The sequence below is a fragment of the Vanellus vanellus genome (assembly GCF_965231255.1).
Source record: "Vanellus vanellus genome assembly, chromosome: 3".
NCBI lineage: Eukaryota > Metazoa > Chordata > Aves > Charadriiformes > Charadriidae > Vanellus > Vanellus vanellus.
In genome coordinates this window covers 42,141,564-42,163,483 of record NC_138907.1, presented here as the reverse complement: position 1 = coordinate 42,163,483, position 21,920 = coordinate 42,141,564, and the positions used below count along the sequence as shown (strand labels likewise).

General features: G+C 38.1%; 1 protein-coding gene across 2 annotated transcripts in view; it reads right to left on the bottom strand.

Moving 5' to 3' along the window:
• The window catches only part of PLD5 (phospholipase D family member 5), a gene marked incomplete at both ends in the record, with an annotated part of 187,685 nt that overhangs the window by 60,580 nt on the left and 105,185 nt on the right, over positions 1 to 21,920 (bottom strand). For both annotated transcript variants that reach the window (XM_082481775.1, XM_082481776.1), the window contains 2 exons: positions 1,629 to 1,743; positions 10,126 to 10,294. In XM_082481775.1, coding sequence (XP_082337901.1) covers positions 1,629 to 1,743; positions 10,126 to 10,294 — 284 coding nt within the window. The remainder of the gene's footprint in view (positions 1 to 1,628; positions 1,744 to 10,125; positions 10,295 to 21,920) is intronic.

Genomic DNA, 21,920 nt, shown 5'->3' with positions numbered 1-21,920 from the left:
AATTCACAAGCATTACTACAAAAAAGTGACTTTCTTATATTATTTGTAGCTCAGAGCTCTCAAATATATTGATCACTTCATTTGAATACTCTAAAATTTCCTGTGTTAGAAATCTGAACAAGGCATAAGGGAAACTGAAGCTAATAAAATTGTTCTCTTTGTTTGTTCAAAAAGTTCACAGGTCTGATGAATTCCCACATAAAGTGAAGGAAGTGTTAATGACAAATATCACTCCTTTTTCTAGCTAACGTTTTGCTCATCTTGTTTGGAAAGAGGACAGGTTTTGATATTGGGTATTCTCATAAATGATAACTAAAATATCTATTGCCAGGTACATCAATATAAATGTACAGGCCCTACCTGCCACCTCCTCTGACTGGCAGGAACTCGGGACATTAGAATCACAAGGAGAAGAAACCACTTTTTCAAAGACAGTTTCACTGCCATTGATACTAAAATACCTATTTCTTTTTCAACAAATCAGAAAAAGATAATTCTTTACTTCACAGTTGTCTGACAAAGCTGATGTATTCTTACTGGTTATCGAAGGATCAATATCACTTTTGGTTACATAACTGAAATCATCAAAGTCCTGGAACAGGCAGTGTCATGAAATGACAAGCCTCTGTAGTTACTACATTTAAATAACATGTCAGTCTTGCTCAAAAGATCATCTCTTTAAGGGACCAGAACTTCCATTAGTAATTTTCTTTTACTTGCCCAGTCAGGAGATTATAAGGAATTTCAATAAACATAGATTGATTTTTGTCGGAAGTGATTTTTCTTTATTCTTTACCCTAAACAGACATGTTATGTTAGGGTGCTGCTACACATAGCAACTGCTTTGCTTAATTCTTTTTTTAGAGTTCCTTTTGTGATCTATATAGTAATCGCTGTCAAAAATGATCACCATGAAATAGATAGGTTCTTTTTGCCCTTAAAATCATACTTTTATCAGATTATAGAGATAATTGGTGCATTATTATTCAGGACAAGTGTGTGTGAGATTGTTAGAATTCCTAAGAGATTCTAATTTCTTTCAGCATTTCTTAAACTCTCTTTGCTATTTTCCCACACAGTTTTACATAAAGCAAGTTTAGTCATGCAGTGCAAGTGCGTAATCTCTCTTTGGATAGGGATTTTAAGCCTCAAAACAATGATTAGGAAAGCAGGCACTTAAGAAATACACGTAGCACAGAAAACCTTGTAAGTTGGCTAAATCTGACTGATGCTCTATTTTGCAGTGCTTCAGAATCATCAGTACCACAAACATGGTTGTTTTATTAATTTATTTTGCCATTGCTGAAAAGAGGAAACTATCTTGTCCCACAAGGTATGACAGCAGTCTCTCAGGTTATGTTGCCTACCATTAGAATGGTGATGATGAGTTTAAACTTCTATCTAACCACTGCACCACCTTTTTGACCACTTGCAAACCACAAACATCTACTCCAACTACAGTAACAGAGTTTCAGATTTTTGATAACTATAAATCAGAGAAAGCTGAAGGATTAGAGGGTAACAGTGCTAAACCAGTAGTGCGCATTTTGTACATCATCTGAGTCTGCATTTTAAGTAAAAGGAACATGCAGCAGTCTGGCATAACAACATAAAGACCTTGGTCTTACCCTTTGTTTTCAAGTCGTTTAATACCTTTGATTCCACAGGCAGTATATCGCTCACTAGTTTTATCTCAATATTTCGGGCTGCCAGTTCAAGCAATTTTTCAAAAAGACGTTGACCCTGGGAAAAACATTAAAGGAAAGCAGAAGATGTAAGACACAGAATTGTTCAAACAGCACATCAACAAACTAAAGATGCATGTTAAAACAAAAGCATATTGCACAACTGTTGAGTAAATATGTTCCTAGATATGGCTTAGTCTACACTAAAGGCTAGCAACTCAGCTTTTTCTTGGAGAAATACTGTTTTGAAGGCCAAGCTTGCTTCTTCCTTTTCCCAGACTGTGCAATACTATTGATGACAGAGGACATGCAGAGAATGAAGTGTCCAGTTTTTTAATGCTGCATAAACATACTTTTACGTTAAATTTCTTCTAATTACATTCTGTTAAATCAGGATTAAAAGTGCGAGAAAAAGAGTTAATTACACTTATTCTGTATTGAATGATTTCTTTGTAAGTGGTTCTAACCATAGTACAATACATTTTCAAGTGGTCGCGTGCTCATCTTTAGATGAGCTATACCAGGATGGAAACCAATAATGCTATTCCTTTTTCCGCTGTTATTACTTTACTATCTAAGCCCTATTCCTAACACAGAACAAAAATAAAAAGAAAAATACGGAATCTCAGACTGAACTAGATACTTGTTAAAACAGAAATCAAGATATTTGTTTCACATGAGAAATAAAATTAAATCACCACATTTTTCCACATCCAAGAAACAAAGAAAAAGTAGACCTTCCTATTGCATAGTAAATGTTTAATTTTTAGTTTCAATATTTTAACTTAAAGAAAATGCTTACTTAGAAGCATCTAACTACATGATGTCAAGAATAAAATATCCAATGTCCCACTACTGTGCTGTGTTACAACCACAGTTAGAGCCCATTTTCTTACTGCCGTTCTGTCTTACTACAGCAGACACCAGTTATAAGTAGTAGTTAAATACACAAAAACTTGGGGTTTAATCAACTGACAAAATGCCTGCCCTGCCTACACAGCTCACTTTAGATTCACTATAATGCTGGACCCAAAGGAAAAGCTAAAACAGAAAAGCAACAGTCATACCAACTTTCAAACAAACACGCAGAAGATAAAGCTTTCCAGAGAACCATGTTAGACAATTCTCTGTACAAACTGTTACTCTAAAAATCTTTAAAGGATCTTTCTATTCTACAAAAACGGCCGATGCAAAAGCAGTTTGGGATCATGCAATCTGACAGCGTGGACTACCAAAACAGAGACAGAGGCCCTCCTCCCACATCGCGCCCACAAGCAGCAGACAGTGGAGAACCACCCTTTGCCCTGTAATTGCCTGCACAGATTGACACTTTGAGTCTTACTGAGACTTAAGCATTAAGCAGTCACATAAAGTAGGTCTTCACCCTGTCTACATTACAGACCTATTTTTTAATATTCACTTATTTTGAATATATGTGGCAAAATAAGAATACCCATCCTCCTAAGAATAGCTTTCTCAAAATTACAGAGCAGCCAGAAGCTGCAATGGACGTGCAGAACTACTGTTTATGTTTTATTATTGTAATATATGCCTGCTTGCTTGCTCAAATCCAGAGCATAGCTCCGTGCTCATCCTAGGGCTCACAGGAATTTAGTATTCAACAAGACACTGCCATAATGAAAGGATTAGACAGTAGCTAACAGAACAGGAAAACAAAAACATGCTTTTCACGAAGCTCCAAATGTTCTTATACTCAGATTCAGCATTTCTTGAGGTGACTAGGTGGTCCCATATGTAAGAAATAACACCCGTGATTTCACTCACGCACCCAGAAGCCTTCAGAGCTGCTGGGCAAGTTGAGGACTGTCTTTCCTCTCATATTCATCATGAAGCTAAAAGGATCCTTAATTCTCACATCTGTGATTGTGTTGTGGGGTTTGGGGTTTTTTTTGTGTTTTTTTTTTTGTTTGTTTTTTTTTTTTTTAAGGAGAAGCGGGGCAGATGTTACCAGAGGTAAGAATTAATGAGGTAATAGCGTGGAGGGGATGGATGTTGCATACAGAGTCATGCAGCAGCTCCATCGTGATCCTGGGGGAGCAGAGGGGCCCTGGTGGCACCCAGAGGGTGCCCTGGTTCCCCCAAGAGGCTGTCTCCCACAATTGCTGCAGACTGGAACTGCTAGACTCCAGCTGAATCTCGGACCCACAACCACTGTGCTGCTGTCTGCTGAGTTCCCAGCCCGTGCCTTGCCCCGGCCCCCAGCTTCCCTGGGGAGACAGGCTCCTGACGCGCTAGAGCTCAGGCAGCTGTTGGCCCCACTTCTTCTGGGTTCACCAACCGGAGACACCACCAGTTTAGAGTTTCATTAGTTTTATCTCTGCAAATAGCGAGCAGGGAAAATTAAGGATGGACATAAATTAATTAAATATAAATATTTTTTATATACATGTAGAAACTGCTATTCAGAAAGGTTCTATGTGTTGGTTTAATTTACTGGGTAGAAAGACAAACAGATGCACATTTTTTTTGTTTGGGTTATCTGTAAAAACTGATTTTGACTAGAAGCATAGTAGACAGCTGTAGCATACAAAAATAAACATGGAAAAAGCATTCATAAATTTGATGGAAAGTGATTCGCATTATCAGTATGAATTAATGCATTAACTGTGCTACTAAAGAAATGCTTAGAAAGTTAACATATAAAGTTGACAAAATAATTTGTATCAGGGGGTGGTTCTTTACATTTTTTTCCCCCAAGGTAATTATTTTTGGACATTATTGCCACTTCACTTCTGCCTGCACAAGACTGTATTTACATATGATTTACAAAAGCTTTGATAAACAAGCCTAGACTTTCCATATTAACTGTAGTTTGGACAAAAAAGAACATGACAGTGTTTCCTAAGTTTTACCTGATCTTAGTATGCCCTGATGTGACCAAGACAGCATCCTTGATGGCTGCCTCTTACAGGCCATGCTGCCAGCTGAATGGCCCATCCTATGGGTGAATAGATCTCTCGGAGTGCAGCCCTGCATTCCAATGAAGACATCCTCTCTGAAAATACATCTCTCTTCTCATCAGAGACACCACAAGCTCTGCATTTAAAATATCTCTTTTTGCCTAATTATGGTGAAACCTCAAAGCGATAAAACATTTAAAGAATCTTTAAATAGTGATGGTTAAGACCAGGAGTGCACTCACCACAAATATGTGTGTTTATACAGGTATACAAAAACCACCACCTGGTGCCAGAACTGGAAAGAATTCCCTCCGTCTCATCTCTCGCTGCATCATCCCTCAGCAGGCATTCATACGCTCACCGAGGCTTAGTCCAGACACTCTAAACAACTATGAAAAATTCACAACTTGTTTTTAAAAATCTGTACGTACTATAGTAAAGTAGGGTACTAGAAATTCTTCCCTCATTGTTAAAGGATATGGCCTTCTTCCCCATTAATATTAATTTGAAACTCAGTTTCTATACTTTCTGACATGTTTACTTACAATTTTACTGGTTTGTTCTGTGAAAAGGAAAAAGACAGGACAGAAGGTCTGAAGAGATTTGTCATTGCTGTCAGCACATTTGAAATGCTTCTGTTGAATACAAACCCTCATGCTGTCATTCAGATCACATTCCCTTTGCGAGACAATACCAGGCTGCTGCGCAACTACGTGACAGTGATCGGAATCATTTCTATATACTCAGCTCGTGAGGACTGAGAAACAGTGGCAGCCAAGTGCTATGAAACTGCAGTGTGCTAACTTATACCATATCCGCATTTTTACAAACAATACCACTAGAAACCTGCCTATGCCGATAAAGCATTCCCTTACAGTTTTCACTGAGCTGTTTCAAAAATCCTACTGAAAGTGACAAAATAGAATGTAACAACTACATATCACATGAACAAACTGACATTTTCATGCTAACTTTAAACAACCATACATCTGAAACATCAATCCTAACTGCACCTGCCACAGCCTCCCGGTGAATTTAAAAAAAAAAAAAAAAAAAAGTTATCATTACCAAAAGGCCCTGAAATTGCCCCCAAAGCAATCTCTTAGCAGTCACTATGCAGACTGATTCTAACCTGGCTGATTTCCCTTGCCTTCTGTTGTCTTTACAAGCACGCATTCCTCATTAAAAATAAAATAGGGGAGGTACAAACACAAAAATGCTGTATATATTGAAGTACTCTAAAATGGAATTATTGTGCTTTTCGGTAACTTAAGATTCCTGCAGTTTAGACAATGTTTAGCTTTTTCTTTCCACGGAAATAAAACTTGTTACTTCCAGAATTTTCTTCTGGATTTATTCTATATAATTCTACTAATATTTTTTAAAGTTGTCCTATAATCAAGCCTTCGAGTATATCTATAAAACATCACTAAAAATCATAGCATGCTGGCAGAAACCAATAGAGCAAATAAATCAAGAAACCCTAAATTTAATCTGCCATTTAATGCAGAACAGAGAAACTCAAATGCTCTCCTCAAAGTCTTCTAGCAAAATAGCTAATGGAAAGGGAGGGAATGTCAATTTTTTGGACCTCCAGTCCAAGTTAAAAATTGTTTTCACTTTAAAAAACTCTTTTTTTTTTTTTAATTTCTTTTCTATGCCTTGGTCTGTACTACCTGCATCAGGGAAATGCCACGACCTGAAGAGATGTTTGTGCAAAGATATCATAGAATCATAGAATCAGTGAGGTTGGAAGGGACCTTTAAGATCATCAAGTCCAACCATTAACCTACCCTGATAAAAACACCACCACTCCTAAACCATGTCCCTAAGCACCTCATCTACCCTTTTCTTAAACACCTCCAGGGATGGTGAATCCACCACCTCTCTGGGCAGCTTATTCCAATGTTTAATAACCCTTTCAGTGAAAAAATGCTTCCTAATATCCAATCTAAACCTGCCCTGACATAACTTGAACCCATTTCCTCTTGTCCTATCACTTGTCGCCAGGGAGAAGAGGTCAGCTCCCATCTCTCTAAAACCTCCTTTCAGGTAGTTGTAGAGGGTGATAAGGTCTCCCCTCAGCCTCATCTTCTCCAGGCTAAACAACCCCAGATCCCTCAGTCGTTCCTCATAAGGTTTGTCCTCCAGACCCTTCACCAGCTTTGTAGCCCTTCTCTGGACACGCTCCAACACCTCAATGTCCTTCTTGTAGTGAGGGGCCCAAATATGCTTGAATACATGGCAATCTCTGTAGCTGACTGTAGCCGACTTCTGTGCCATAACTGTGGCAATACCAATCAACCATGATGGTGTTAATTTTTATTTGTTAAACTTAAATTTGTGAGGAAGGACTTGCTGGAACTACAAAAGGTTACTCTAAATTGAAGTTTCTAAACATGAGATGAGCCAGAGGAAATGAATTGTGAAAATCATGAAATTGGCATGATCTTATGTTCACCCCCTGCCTTCACCACATATGAATGAAAAGCTATCTTCAAAAATTCTGTTTCCATTGTCCTCTGATATCTCTAAATAGCAAATTGCTACAGGAGAAGTCACATGTTCACGTTCCGTAAAAATCTCAAAGCCTCTGTATGACAACTGCCCTGTGATCTTGAAAATGCACACAGATGACATCACGAAGTCGCCAAAACCCATGGTTTGCTTCTGAATGAGAAATGCAAGTGTAGAAAGCCTACTCAGTATTTTGCCAAACAGATACTTGTTTACTTGACCACCTAAGCTGTGGAAGAACACACAACCTTGTAGCATCACGTGTTTGCATTTGAAGACTCCAATTTAACAAGATTCATGAACTCAGGCAGCTGACCCCAGCAGTTGTGACGGGGACAGCCCAGTCAGCAATGACCGTTCATTTAGATTTAAAACAACAAAACAAGGATAGGCAATTGTCAAGGACACAAGGTAACACACCCAAAAATAAAAATGAAGAAAAATACAGCAGGAAGTTCTGCAATTTTATACACTTATATGCATACATATATATGTGCTTGTGCAATATACATTTGCACAAAACGGACAATATGTATACATACGGATGATATGAATGTGTGCATATAAAATTGCAGAATTTCCTGCTGTATTTTTCTTCAACATGTATATTGGACATATGTGTGTATATATATATGTATGCACGTGTGTATGTAACTACATAATCACATTTACAGAGAACGAAGCTAAACCTTGTAACTAAGAAAAGGCAGCCTAGCCTACTCAGCTTTTCTCCGTCAAAAATCCACGTCCGTTCAAGTGCTCTTGTAGAGAACCTTGCTTTGCAATATGCCTTGAATATTCATAAAATGGAAATTGCTAGTTATAGAGCAGGATGTGGGTCCATATGGAAAATGGTTATGTCCTTAGTTTCTGATAAAACAAGACTCATTCAAGGAACAACCGGAACTTACTCACTAAGCACCATACTACCTGGAAGTTTTACATCTCACCCCCCCTTACCTTTCACAAATGTTTCTGCTCTTTTGGGGCAAATATTCCCGAACTCAAATTGTAAAGACTTGAGGACATTCGACTTACTCTTCAGGAAATTACTAGATTATAATTATTGCAGCTCCTCTGAAATTGCACTTTCATTTTAAGAGTGGAGAAAGCAGATGCAACAATACAAGCTTCCTCCCCTCCCTTTCACACCCTAAGCTTTGCGTACATTCTCTGGGGCAGTGATTTGCTAAGAAACACCGCCTCTTGGCAATTTCTTCAGCAATTAGACTGGCCAATAACAGTATAGTGTTTTAGGATGAATAGACAGGCTTGACAGAAAGATCTATCAGCTGTTCAGCCCACACTGCTGTACAAATGAGGAAATGACTGGAATATTAATTGCCTTTAAACAGAAATAATCACTCACTTTTGTAAGACTACTAGCAGGCAGAAATAGATAACTAGAATAGAATATTATGAAAAATGTTTCATTTTTCTGGCTTTAACAGTGCATTTGAGGATGAAAGAGCAAATCCAGATCTTACACGTCTCTTCTTCCTTTCCCTGCTCTGACATTTGGCAATATCTTACAGTTTTTACTTTGCATGAGAATGTGGAACAGTGAATGGATTTGATGCTTAACTACTGAAATCCCAATTTCCAGTTTGCTATTTTTGTCCTCTGTTTGGGATTTGTTAGGCTCTGCTGGTTTTGAAGCAAACGACATGTTGAATTTTTTTTCAGACAAAACATTTTGAAAAGATCCATGCACATACCGATTCATGCACAACCTAAAAAAACATCTAAGGCACTATCTCTTTGAATTCATCTGCTTTAATGACAGTACATGGGCCTGAAGTTTCTTAGGCAATAAATTTAAATAAAGCTTAGCTGCATAATTAAATTGTGAAAAATATCAATATTTTGATACTCAATAAATTTATTCACAAACTATATTCCAATATTTATAAGCATTCTAAAAGGAATAGTTTGCACTACATTTTCCATTTGGCTGCTCACCTCAGATTTTCACTCTTTTAAATGGACACACAGCAGATTTATTCTGAAGAAAAGTTAATGTATGCCATTCAACTAGGCTACAGCCTCTTTCAAAAGAAACTGAATCCAGTTCATGACTTGAAAACACAGGCTATTTGCAGTACGATCTTTAGTTGCTTGGAATACCAGTCTTTGTCTATCATCTACCAAAAGGCTTTTTTTTTTTTTTTTTTTTACTGCACAGCATCAACAGAATTAGAGAGGGAAGCATAGAGTTTATGACATAGCATAATAGAGTTGATTCCTTACAGTTACTCGGCTGTATTTTAACCCCATTTCATGTCAACTGAGTGGTTTCTTTCAGCAAAGAATCAATTTGGTGCAAAAGAGGAGATACTCTCAGCCTATCAATTCTTTGATATCTTAGTTTCACAAGAGATACTAAGTGGAAACCTGCCCTTACCGTATTTCTAAGAGGACTGCTCTCAAGAGTAAAGTGTTTGTTGGCACAGTATCATTGTAATGCATGTCTACCTCATTCACTATGATTTATGATTTTTCCTATTGCTCTTAATTGCAGAGGTCTTGAACACTGCTCCCTCCGAAGATTCATTTTGAAAAGGTATGAGAAATCATCTGATATATTGTTCTTTATAAGTGTAATTCTACCCATCTATTTGGCTGCAGAATTAATACACGTGCTTGCTCTTTTACGTCATCAGTTGCACCAAATAGAAAATAAATGTATAGATTTATGGATATTGCCAAATTATGGATGTGTTAATATAGGTACAATGTTGCAGGTTTCTTAAGATTACACAATGACATCCTTTCCTAAGATGGAAGTGATACGAGTATGTGCTGGATGTATTACCTAGTCCAAGTGGGCCTCCACTCTCAGAAAAATATTGTATTGGCAGGGAAAACCCCCGTAAGAAAATGGTCTTTTAGACTACCCGAACAAATAGGTCTGCTACAAGGACGGGCTGTAGTTCTATAAAATAGTGAAACAACAAGAACAGCTTGTTAAAGTCCCACCCTTTTGTTAGACTAGAACATACCTGGCATGCTGATGGATGACTGTGATTGAGGTCCCACTGGGAAGATACTATGTCAACAGACTTTTCAGCCATATTAAGCAAATTCATCCAGCCTTGGAATAGAGACAAATGGGATGGTGCACTGTCTGAATAGTTGATCCCTTCGGGAATATTTTCCACAAGAGCAACCCTGAGAATAGACAAGGAAAAAATAACCACTTAACAAAAGCACTTTTCTTTATTAAAAAGTTCCAAATTGTAAAGAATGTCAGGTTTTGGGCCTGTGGTTCAACATCTGCTCCCAGAGGCTCTCAGCAGTGTGCCACCCCACAACTCACTCTGAAGTTGCTGACTGTCATGCTCTGCACTTCCCAAAACAATAAAATGCAGAAATGACCTACTGTTAATGCACCAAAGCCAATTAAGCTTTTGAAGCCCTGCAAAATTAGCTTAAATATGGAAAAGCTTACTTCTTATAACACAGTAAGTGGGAATCAGTCCTTAAGGTGAGGACGGGAAGAATGAAATAATCTCTTTTTGCTTTGTGACTCTCATCTTTGCATTTAATTTCTTCTTCTCTCTAAGCAATGCGTCAAGACATGTACTCCCTGGCATTCTCTTAGGTCTTCTCTTACAGCTGACATTTTATTACATTGCAGTCTCTGTACAGGAATTCTCCCTTTCCAACTGCTCTAAGCTGCTTAATTTTTCTGCTTTTGTTTAACTGCGTAAGGCTTTAACTGCAATCCAGTGGTTAAGAAAAGAACAAGTACACCCTTTTCATTTCCAGTTCTTTTTGGAAGGCTCCTTGATCTTATTGTCTGTGTTATTCAAAATGCTTCCAAATTACATTACACACACTCACATGGACCCAAGAAGCTAAACAAAAATTGTAGTAAATTGACAGTTCAAAATATGCTCCTCTGCTTCATGGAAATGAAGTGTTCCATTCAGCATACTGCCTCACTGCTAGGCACCCTTAAATTGCAGCAGGTAAAGCTCCTTTCTACACTCAGTAGAGGAATCTTAAAAGTAAATGCAAGTCAAACAAGTTTCCCAATCCTATCTTTAGGTAAACAGATGAAATTTTCAACTTATCCAGGTGGCACTTTTATAACTGTCCCCAGCATCTGCCACTTTTACTGTGAATCATACAAACCAGATATAGGAAAGCTGTAGTAGGGACTTGGAGAATACTCCTTTTCATTGTATTCAAGCATATCCAGTATTTCCAGACTGTTTCTGTACTTATTAATAACATTCATCATCAACTCCAGCAATATGAATATAATTTGTAAACTTCTTTAAAGTAAATCATTAATACAAACCTCTAGTGTAAACAAGAATTGTACACTTTTTGACTGTTGGATAAACAGATTACTGCAGTATCTTCTATTAATTCAGTTCCTCCTACAGGGTCACATGGAAACTTATAGCTATTTCAGAATATCAAGCACATTTGTGACGTTAACCCACTAAAACACTGAAGATTAGGACTCTCTAGCAGTGTAAAGAAAACCCAGCAAGAATTGTGATAAAGTGAACCTGTGGTAATTGACACATTCTTACTCGCTTGGCCTGACAAAAAATCTCCCCCAAAACTGGAACAGGCACAGTTCCTCCTTTCATTAAACATTCAAGTATGTTCTCTTATTCCCTAAAATCTGTCAATCAACTCATATATTACTAAGCTACAATTACTGATTACATTCTCCACAACATACTTTGAACACTATTCTATTAACATTAAACTTGACTGTATTATACTGAGTTGTAAAATGTCTAAATTAACTGTAAAAAGTTAAAAACACAACTTGATTTTTAATGTCTTCAAAGTATACTTTATTCTAAAACATTCTACCTACCTTGTTTACGAACTTTTAAAAATAACTAGTGCCCTTATTAGTCTATTAGCAATGCCATACTTTTAAAAAGAAACTATTTTACTCTAACACGCAAGGTTTTAGACTTATTTCTGCTGCATCTAATCCTGTTACAGAACTTAATAAAACTTTTGTTACATTTCTTGAAAATCTGGTTAGTTCTTTTTCAATAGTGAACATTACCAATCCTATTGGGTCTCCTAGCAATGCCCATGCTCCCAGAGCTGTTTTATGAAAAGCTGTAGGATGGCCACCTTCAAAGAGCAAGAAATTGAAGCACAGAAGACAAAGTGATCTCTACAAGGACACTAAAAAACCCCAACAATCCAGTGGCAAAGATGAGAAAAGAATCCACGTCTTTCTGGCCTCTTCCATCCCCTACGCAATCACACATAGATACAGGAGAGAGTTATTTTAAATATTCTCCAAAGACATTCTTCACATAAAATGATTATTCAGAAAATAACCTATGAAATGTGGTTCTGATTTAGCTAGAATTTAAAAGTGCGCATTACTCCCTTAACACAAGATGTGACCAAAATTTCTCAACATTAGAATATTGCCCGAAATACACAGTGTTTTCTGGTTGAACCCATGCAAATGAATATACAGGAGCCCACAAAACAGCTGATAGGACTGAATCTGTCATGGTCACTTCCAGTGGCTTGTCGCAGTGTTTCCCACGGGCTGTACTGAACTGCTGTCTCACTGGAAAGCATTTGCCAAACCTGCCAAAAGGTAACACTATCACAGAGTCACAGAAGGGCTGAGATGATCTGGGTCATGTAGCTCAACCCCCCATGTCAAAGCAGGTTGCTCAGAACAACGTCCAGTCAGGTTTTGAATATCTTCAGTATATTCAAGTCCAAGAAGCTTAGCATATTATATTTGAGATTAGAGCCCTGATCTAGCCAAACACATAAATGCTTATTTCTGATGTACTGACTTTGCATTATTTAGGTCCAAAGTAGGGGAAAAAGCTATATCTATATATTATAAACCCAGATTCCAGAAGTTGCTGGAAGCTCTACCTTAAAGTGTAATGCAGGAAGCGCTGTATGCATGGATTGCTCTACAGATATATTTGGGTACAGATACCATCAAGTTATGCAAAAAAAGTTGGGCTCTTCCTCCTGTTCCACAGGTTAAAACCATTTACTTATTCAAAGAAAGTAGCAAGGCAAATTTGCCCGACAAATTGAAACTCATCTCCCTCTTAAAAGGGCCATTGTCAGGGTCAAGGTGCCCGTTGGTCAGGAAGTTTGTCCTGTCAGACTGAAGTTGCTCTTCACTAGGAGATCAGTTCCCAACTTTTCAATCTGCATACCGTTCAGCAGGCTACAGCACTACCGCTAAATAAGCAAAATGACTACACAGCTCCTTCCATTTTATAATTTGGGTTTGACTATGTCATAGAAGCCAAATGCAATCCAGTTAGCAAAACTGTTTCTAAACTAAGTGATTTTGCCTTCATAATCTTCCCTTTTCCTTTGGCACAATAGCAAAGTGCTAGTGCTTAGTCAAGACGAGTTTTGTCATACTTCTGTGCAAAAGTTTGAGTTTGCAAGCCCCAATTTCCATCAGTAAAAGCTATATTTAGCTCTCATTTTTGTTCCAATGTGACCCACAAAGAGATTTTTAAAATACGGTATAACAAAAACTTCCAGGAGAGAAGGTCATTCACAGACCTTGAGAAAGATCAGACATGGTGACATAATTTATTCTGCAAAAATGGCATATTAACAAAGCAAAACAGAACTAATGTAGCATGGTGATTAAAACAGACTTTTCCTATGCTCAAAATCATTACCACATAACCTTAGACCTGTTGGATGAGACGTCCTTCCCTTCCCGGATTTCCTGGTGCTCTAAGTATTTCATCTGGTTAATGCCAACATAGGCTAGGCTCTTCGGTTATATAGCTAAATATTCTCAAACCTACCTCACACAGACTGAGAAACCTGGCAGTAATGTTTTACGATTTCTGTGAAGTTACAGAGAGAGAGAGAGAGACAAGGGTCAGAGCTGAGATTCAAGCTTCTCTAAGCTAAGAGAAATGTGGTAAGCAGTATAATAGTATTTAATGCCTACCAAATAATAGACCTCGACCTCAATAATAAAGACTCTTCTGAGCTCAGCTACATGACTTGCATTTAGCAATTGCAAGTGAATTGCAAGTGAAGTCCCAGGCTAAGGATTCTTGTTCATTTTTAACAGTTCTTGGGTCAGAAAGTGAGAAGGTCTGTTTCTGACCTCAAACCATTTTTTTCCTCAGAAGGAAACAGAGATACTCTTAATTTAGCACCTGGGTTAAATAGAGAAGAGGGCAAGGGCAGTGAAAACAGGCAGAGGCTATGTCTGTCTCTTGAATAAACTTGGGGTTATTGGAGTTATTGGCAAAAATTTATAGCTTCGTCTGTTGAAAAGTTTAGTTGTAATGATTACACAAGTATAAAACCAAAGTTCTTTTGATAGTTCAAACTTCACACCATAGTAAAATGATAAGCTATAGAATGTTATTCACTCCAGTTTGTCTCAGTCCAGAGTCATACACTAAAGAAAATCCAGGTCATATGCATTTGAGTGTCTCTACAACTTCTGAATTTACTCACCATTAAAGTGAAGAAATGTGATAAGAAAACACTGCAATGATTTGTCTGAGAAAATAAAGAAAGGAAAGATGAGCAAAGGCTATCTGTGTCATAAAACTGCTATATTTCAGACAAAGGAGAGAAAAAAAGGAAAAAAAAAAAAAAGAGAAAGAAAAAAGAGGACTGGGAAAGGTGCATGAGTCCTGGCCCTGCACCAGGGCCCTAGTTAAAGATACCCTCTTATGACCCCTCTCTCGTTCTTAATCCAGAAGCCGTGGAACCACCAACCACTGCCCTGAAGGACCATAGCTCCTCACAGAGTTTCAGCTCCTCCTTTGTTATAACCCTAGAATCTTAATATCCATTCAAAACCTACCATATTTCTCAGACCAGTGCTTTCAATTGAGGCTTTCACAATGTCACCTTCAAGCACCCAACTTCCTTCTACATCATATCACTCCTACCACTCTTCTTCCTCAGATGTACTTATTAGCTGTCATGATGGCCAAGACCACCTTCCCTTTAGCTCCTCAAGAGAACCAGAGCTCCAGCTCTTGTTTCTGAAAGGAATTAAGAAATATTCTTCTAGACAGGATGTAATTATTATTATTTCAAAAGCAGGCAGAACAAACTCTCTTTTCTGGGTTCAGAGAAGTGTCCTAAAAAAAGAGACAGTACAGCACAGCTTATCAATATATTTGGATATTCCCCTCACAGTCAGTGGTAAGGATTTGAAAGGTCAAGCACTACAATTCTACCTGAGATCAGACTCCAGAGCATAAAGGTATGCAGTGCATTCGGACAATTACATAGTATATTCAGTAAAGAAATAATGAAACTGTAACATTTAGTCTGTAATTAATTGCATCTAATTCTTCCAGTATGAGACGTTACAAATTCTGCTAGCTGTCATATACCTATGCTGTTGATTTCAATATTAAATAAAATATGTTTGACCCATTAAAGTAAATTCCTGACAGAACACAATGGTTAAAAAGGAAATGAAGAGCAGATAAGACTGAATTTAAAACGGATGGTGAACTCTAACTAAGCCCTCAAAAGCAGCTAGGTTATTAGCGTCTAACTGAGAATACCACAAGTTCTGTAACTGTCCTCTAACACTAACAATCTCAACTAGTGAGGCACGTGTACATGCATTTGTGTACGTGCATGCGCCTGAGTATATGCACGCTACAAAAGCTCTTTGCCGACATGTACCTGTCTGCTTTTTGAATTTTAGTCATGAAGACTTTGATCTCCAGAGACAAAATCTTGGGATGCTGAATGCTAGGTTTAAGACTATGCTTTGAATTAGATCTGCAGTGAATGCAGGTAAGTTCAGATTTATGGTATTAAATATATTTTTCTGCAGACATGCAGCTTTGGGGTCCAGGTACAGAGCTTTATCTGAACATTTCTGGACATGTGATAGAGCAAAGTAGTGTGATGTTTTAACTGAAAAGCTGCTTTCAGTGCCTCCCTGACAAATATGTATTTTGAACATGATTTCATGCACTCAATGATAAAACACTGCAATGAGCGTATTAACAGTTAGTATGTTAAGAAATCAAACTGTGCTGGAATTTTAGAGACACATTGCGCCAGCCTGTTTTGAAGGAAGATTCTTCATCTCTTGATTGTCTTTATATTCAGAATCTGGTAACCAGTCATGAGATAGGAGGGCAAAAAGGTAAAACCCTGTTGTATAGGAAGTCCAACTAGATGGTCTGAAACAGACTTCCTAACCCCTGTCCCTGGATACGTGAATCACAACCTAGTGGGATAAAGGGGGAGTGGTTTAACAGGGTTGATGGTGTGCACCTAAATGGGACTACTAGACTGTTGTGTTGGAGTACATAATGAAATAGAGCTATGGCTACAGGGTCCAGAAAGCAGCATTCCTTCTAGCCATGCTGCCTGAAGCCAAGTGGGACATGCTGGTCCTGGGCTTCTGCTGTTCATCGCAGCAGTCAGTCAGTGATTCCTTAGTCACACTTCTGGCCCATCCACCTGGGCCAGCGTGGATTCCACCAGGGCATCCTGACACAAGAATAGCACAAGGGCCATAGCATTTTACATGAAAAATGCAAGACACACAGATAACTTGCGAAGTAACATGTAGCTAGTGCTGGTTAAGCTGTCCTGCAACTACTGCAAACAGTCTGACAGATCTAACCAGCAGCCTAAATTCTGTGAATACCACCAGAGACTGGACTCAGAAGACAGAGGCCCCTTCAGCCAAGTGGGTGGCCTGATCCTATTTAACGTGCAGCTGCAGGTGGTGGCTGTGCACAAAAGTGGGAATAAACAGCCCTGCCTACTTCAAGTGTTCACTGAACTCCAGCCTTAGGCACTTCAGCTAATGCCTAAAATTAGAAGTTGCCTTTCAGCTTTCCCCTTCTATGGCTGCCCATTCTTTGCACTTAGTCTCCTTTCAATTTTTCTTATCGGTCCACAGAAGCACTTGAAGTATGCTAACTATATACCAACACATACTTTAACTCCTCACCACTTAGGCCTTTTTATATTTTCCATAATCAACTTGGAGATCACTTTGTTATTGCTGTTCCCACATAACTGCTTTTGTGCCCACTCATCACGATGTCTACAAGCCAAATATAGCGTGCAGAAATGCACAATGCATCCATCAAGCTGTGCAGATTTTATGTGCCAGATTCTTGGTTGGTAGAATATAAAAAATGAGAATTTCACTCAGCTGTTATGTCAGTGGAACAATATTTTTTTTTTTTACCAGTTGAAGATTTGACTCAATTCTCTGGGCCTACAGAACAAAAAACTAGAAGCACTCCAGGAATGCATGCCCCGTGGATTGTCATGACGTAAGAAAAAGATGATTCCCTCCCTCCAACACTATCTTCTTCAGAAAGAACATACCAACAATCAAATCCTAGTTTCAACTTCCCTCAAGTGACAAGAGACACAATGTTAGTGTTGTAATATACCATAGACATGTAAGTTTCAAAAGACCGACCCACTACACAAAACCACAAGTCATCTATGGTTTAAACCTGTGAACGATTTCTAATTATACATATTTTAGGTGATAAAATGAAATTTACACAGTTGCATTTCAGATGCAACTTTCAGTTCTCAAAGGCAAAACTGCGTCGAAAAGAAGAAAAGAATTGACCAGATGTTTTACAATGTCACTTCAACCTACTGGGGACAGTATTTTCCCCTGTGCCAAAGCAAGTGTGAACCTTAGTCAGAAATTCAATCTAGCCTGCCATAACCATTTTAATACTGGAACTAACATAGCAGTCATACAAAGTATCAAATGAAAAAGGAGCACAGACATGGAGAGGAAAGAAAAACACAAGAAAGAATAAATAGCAAACATTAAAGATCCTCATTTGTTTGTACTGACATGACTGATCTTTGCCTCAGTTCAAAAAACCATATAAATAAAGTGCAACTTAGCACTGAGCCTCTACATAGCCTGATTGATTTTCTTGGGACTGTTCATATGCTTGATGCAGACTTCGGCATTTTCTTGAATTATGCAGGTCAGTCCAGCTCAATACTGATCTTTTCCCTCCACTATTACATATCCAGGCTCATAAGAAAATAATCCTTAGCAACTGCCCCTTGCTCCACAAATAGGATGCTGAAATGAAGGTTGTTGATTACATCGTATAAAAATATTTAGCATCATTAAGACTCAATAACAAATCCCTCATAAAAGAAGAAAAAACATTTAGAATGCCATTGAAGGGGACGGACAAAATATGTGTAAAGACCCTTCTGGAATAAAAATAATGTGTGGTTTTGCTTCAGGTGCTTTCCTTTAGGTTTCTAGCTCTGTTATGTTAAGCCTGAACCACAACAGTAACACACCTGTTGAAAAATACCTAGATAACTTATTTTTTTTTTAATTATTTCAAAAGCAAATTAATATAACCGATTATTGCAATCCATAACAGGTACCATCAGGTGAGACCCTGAAATCTCTCTCTACCAAGTAGAATTAATATAATAAGAATGCAGTGGACCACAGGAATCTTTAAGTTACTGAATTGACTTTAATTGACTGTTGATTTACTGAACAGATAGGACGTGGAGTTTGGTCCTCTAGATCAAACTGGTATTTCTGAGCAATTCAGCAGAGATATTTTACTGCTCCTGAATATACAAACCTAATTCTTCCAAAATTAAATGTAAACATTGAGTGCAAACAAAATGAAAACATTTTACTGTAACTTTCTGCTTCACAATCCTACGATATAGCCCCGTCCTAATTTCTCAAAACAATTTCTCCTCTTTTTTATACCTTCTGCAACCTTTTTATATACATACTGACCAAACAGATAAAAACCTAGTATGTCAGAACAGATATGTGTTTTACGGGATAATTATTGAAATAATTTTAAATATCTGATGGTTTCTGATTGGGACAAGAAGTTTATCAACACCAGCTAAGGAAAAATACAGTATCAAGCTGAACAGCCAAACCATCAGTCCAGAAATAAGCATACCTAAATTTAATAAAGGCAAGAGTAAAAACATAATAAAATTGAAATCTATATGATAGAAGTCTTGTACTACTCCTAATTTCAATTTTGTATACGAATTTGGTGCATGAAAAGAACCCGAATTAACAGTAGATTAACCACAGACCAGAAAACGAATACACTATCCCAATGAAAATCCCATACTTTATAGTCCCAGCTTTCCCACCTTCACCCATGACAGTTAGTGCCTTATTCCATGAGGAAAGAAGTATTTGCTAGAGGGAAGGGCTGCAACGGTGACACCTATATCTGAGTTTCCAAGAGATAGAACAAAGTTGCATTTTAGGAAACATTCAAGAGTCTTATTTAATCATTTCACTTCGGGTGAAAACTTGCAAGACCTGATGAGCACTGGATCATCAATATCTAAATGCAGCCTGTGTCAGCAGCCCTTAAAGTCCCCCTATGTTGTCTAAACAGTAATCAGAACTGAAGCGTACCATAACTTTCATACTAATCTAAAAGTTCAGCATTCAGATCAATACATGTACCATTCAACATAACGCAAGTATGTGCCTGGATTGTCTGATAAGGCTGCTAGAGGTGTCAAAAAGACATTATCTGAACCAAATTGGCACAACAGTTATCTCTCCCCACGTTCTGAGAGCTGACATTTAAAAATTCATACTCAACAGAAAAGGCATCACACTCCACATTTCACGATTCTTTGCTCACTGTCAGAACTTTGATTTGCACCCTTTTTTAATGGGATAATTCCTATAATTTGTTCAGAAACAAATTTCTTAAGGTTCAAGTAAATCTTATTTCACGGAAAAATCCCTTGTTGGAAATACTCAAAAACTGTTCTCAAATGAAACATTGAAAAATGAAACAAATGAGGCACTTTCAGGTCAAAGAAAGCAACAGTATCCCTAGACACTAATCAGCATTCATTTCAGAGTACACTGTAACTGAATTTCACATACAAGAAGGCAGAAGAACACAGAGGTCAAAGGTTGCAGTGTTCTGCTCATGGCTCTCTTTACGCACAACAGGTATAAGCCTTGGGGATATGTGTGAAATCTATTTAATGGACACAGACGAAGAATGGAAATTGCCATCTGTTCCTCGTGCATATTTGAGCTTTCTTTACGACACTTCCATTAGGCTATTGTTAGGGTACGACGAGCCATGACAAGAAGCTCTAAAATTTGGCTGTGACATGCCTCTGTCCTCATCATGTCTAAAACATGCTGCAACACTTTCTAGCACCTTATCAGATGCCAGAATAACTTCCTTTTAGACTGTGACTTCACGATAGTGGTTAAAGGCAACAGAGGGGAAACAGTTTGCATTGTGTTCTTATTAAAAAAATACACCTATAAAGATGGATGCTAGATCAACGTTTGCACACAGCTGAAATTTATTTGGTGTCACAACAGCTCTTCAAGAGCTCACAACTGCTCTGCCAAACTTCAGGTAGCATAACAAGTTTCTCCCATCAAAACTTCTTTGTGACTACCACAACTTCATTCTTTCTTTCCCTTATTTCTCATCATTTCCCTGCCTCATTTTTTTTTCCAGATGCTCAGACATTCATTCCTGCTCATTGTGGAGCACTTTGCAACAGGGAACAAAGAGAATTCTCTCAGTTACCCTTCATTTTGATGACGTTTTATGCAATGAAACTTAAACTTTGCTTAAGTAAGTGCTCAAAATGCATCATTTTGAATGAACTGTTCATTTTCAGGAGATTTTCTTTCTTCATGCTCTTGAGAAAAGAAACGCTAGGACAAACGCAGAGAGTGGAGTCAGCACAGTCCTTTTGTGGGGGTCATTAGCCTTTCCGAAGACAATAGGCTGACTCCTGGATATTTTCCTGGGCATCAGAACAGCTTGCTCCAACCATGTGCCATCTTTTTTTTTTTCCCCACCATCTTTTGCTCTAGTTATTCTCCAATTTAAACTCTTCCATTCCCCTGGCTCCTCCTCCCCTTGACTCCCTCTTCTGAGTAGTACATCCTAGATGACCTCTTTTGCTTCTGTTTTGCTTCTCTTAGTTAGTCTTTTACTCATTCACTTTACTTGTTTTACTATTCCAAATTAATTCATTGGCAGAAAACATAGTATGACTATCATATCTGCAAGACACAGTTCTATACATCCTGTCCTGGTACTCCACCATATCCGATTTGTCTAGGTAGACTGAAAGCTCTTCATTAGTGAGATCCCTTGTTACTCTAACAGTAGTGACAAACACAGCGGGATCCATCTTTGGTAAATTCCTAGGAATTACTGCATTAGGAAGTAGCAGCATGGGCCTCTGAAAATCTCCACTGACTGTACAGAATATTCAGAGACAGACTTTTAAGTACTGCTGCCTAAATTGTCATAATTCAAACTCTATATCAGAGGCATGAGGCAAGTCTAATTTGTCTCACTATTTGGGGTAGGTGTTTTTGTTTTGACTTTTTTGTGTGTGCTTTTTTTTGGTTTTGTTTGATTTTTTTAAAGGGTTTATGGATATCTTGGCAGCTTGCCAATAACAAGAAGCACAGCAGTAACAACTAAGACTTCCAATTACTATTTCTAGTGATAATTCTTTGAAAGTCTACTACAGCTTACCTTTAGCTGCACTAAGTAGAGGAACAGATATATTGATTTAAAAATGTGGCTATCCTACCTACAAGCATCTTACATGGTAACACAGTAAGCCAGGGACAGTGTGTAGGAATCATAAAATCATGGAATCATAGAATGGTTTGGGTTGGAACGACCTTAAAGACCATCGAGTTCCAACCCCCGTGCCATGGGCAGGGACACCTCCCACTACACCAGGTTGCTTAAGAGCCCCATCCAACCTGGCCTTG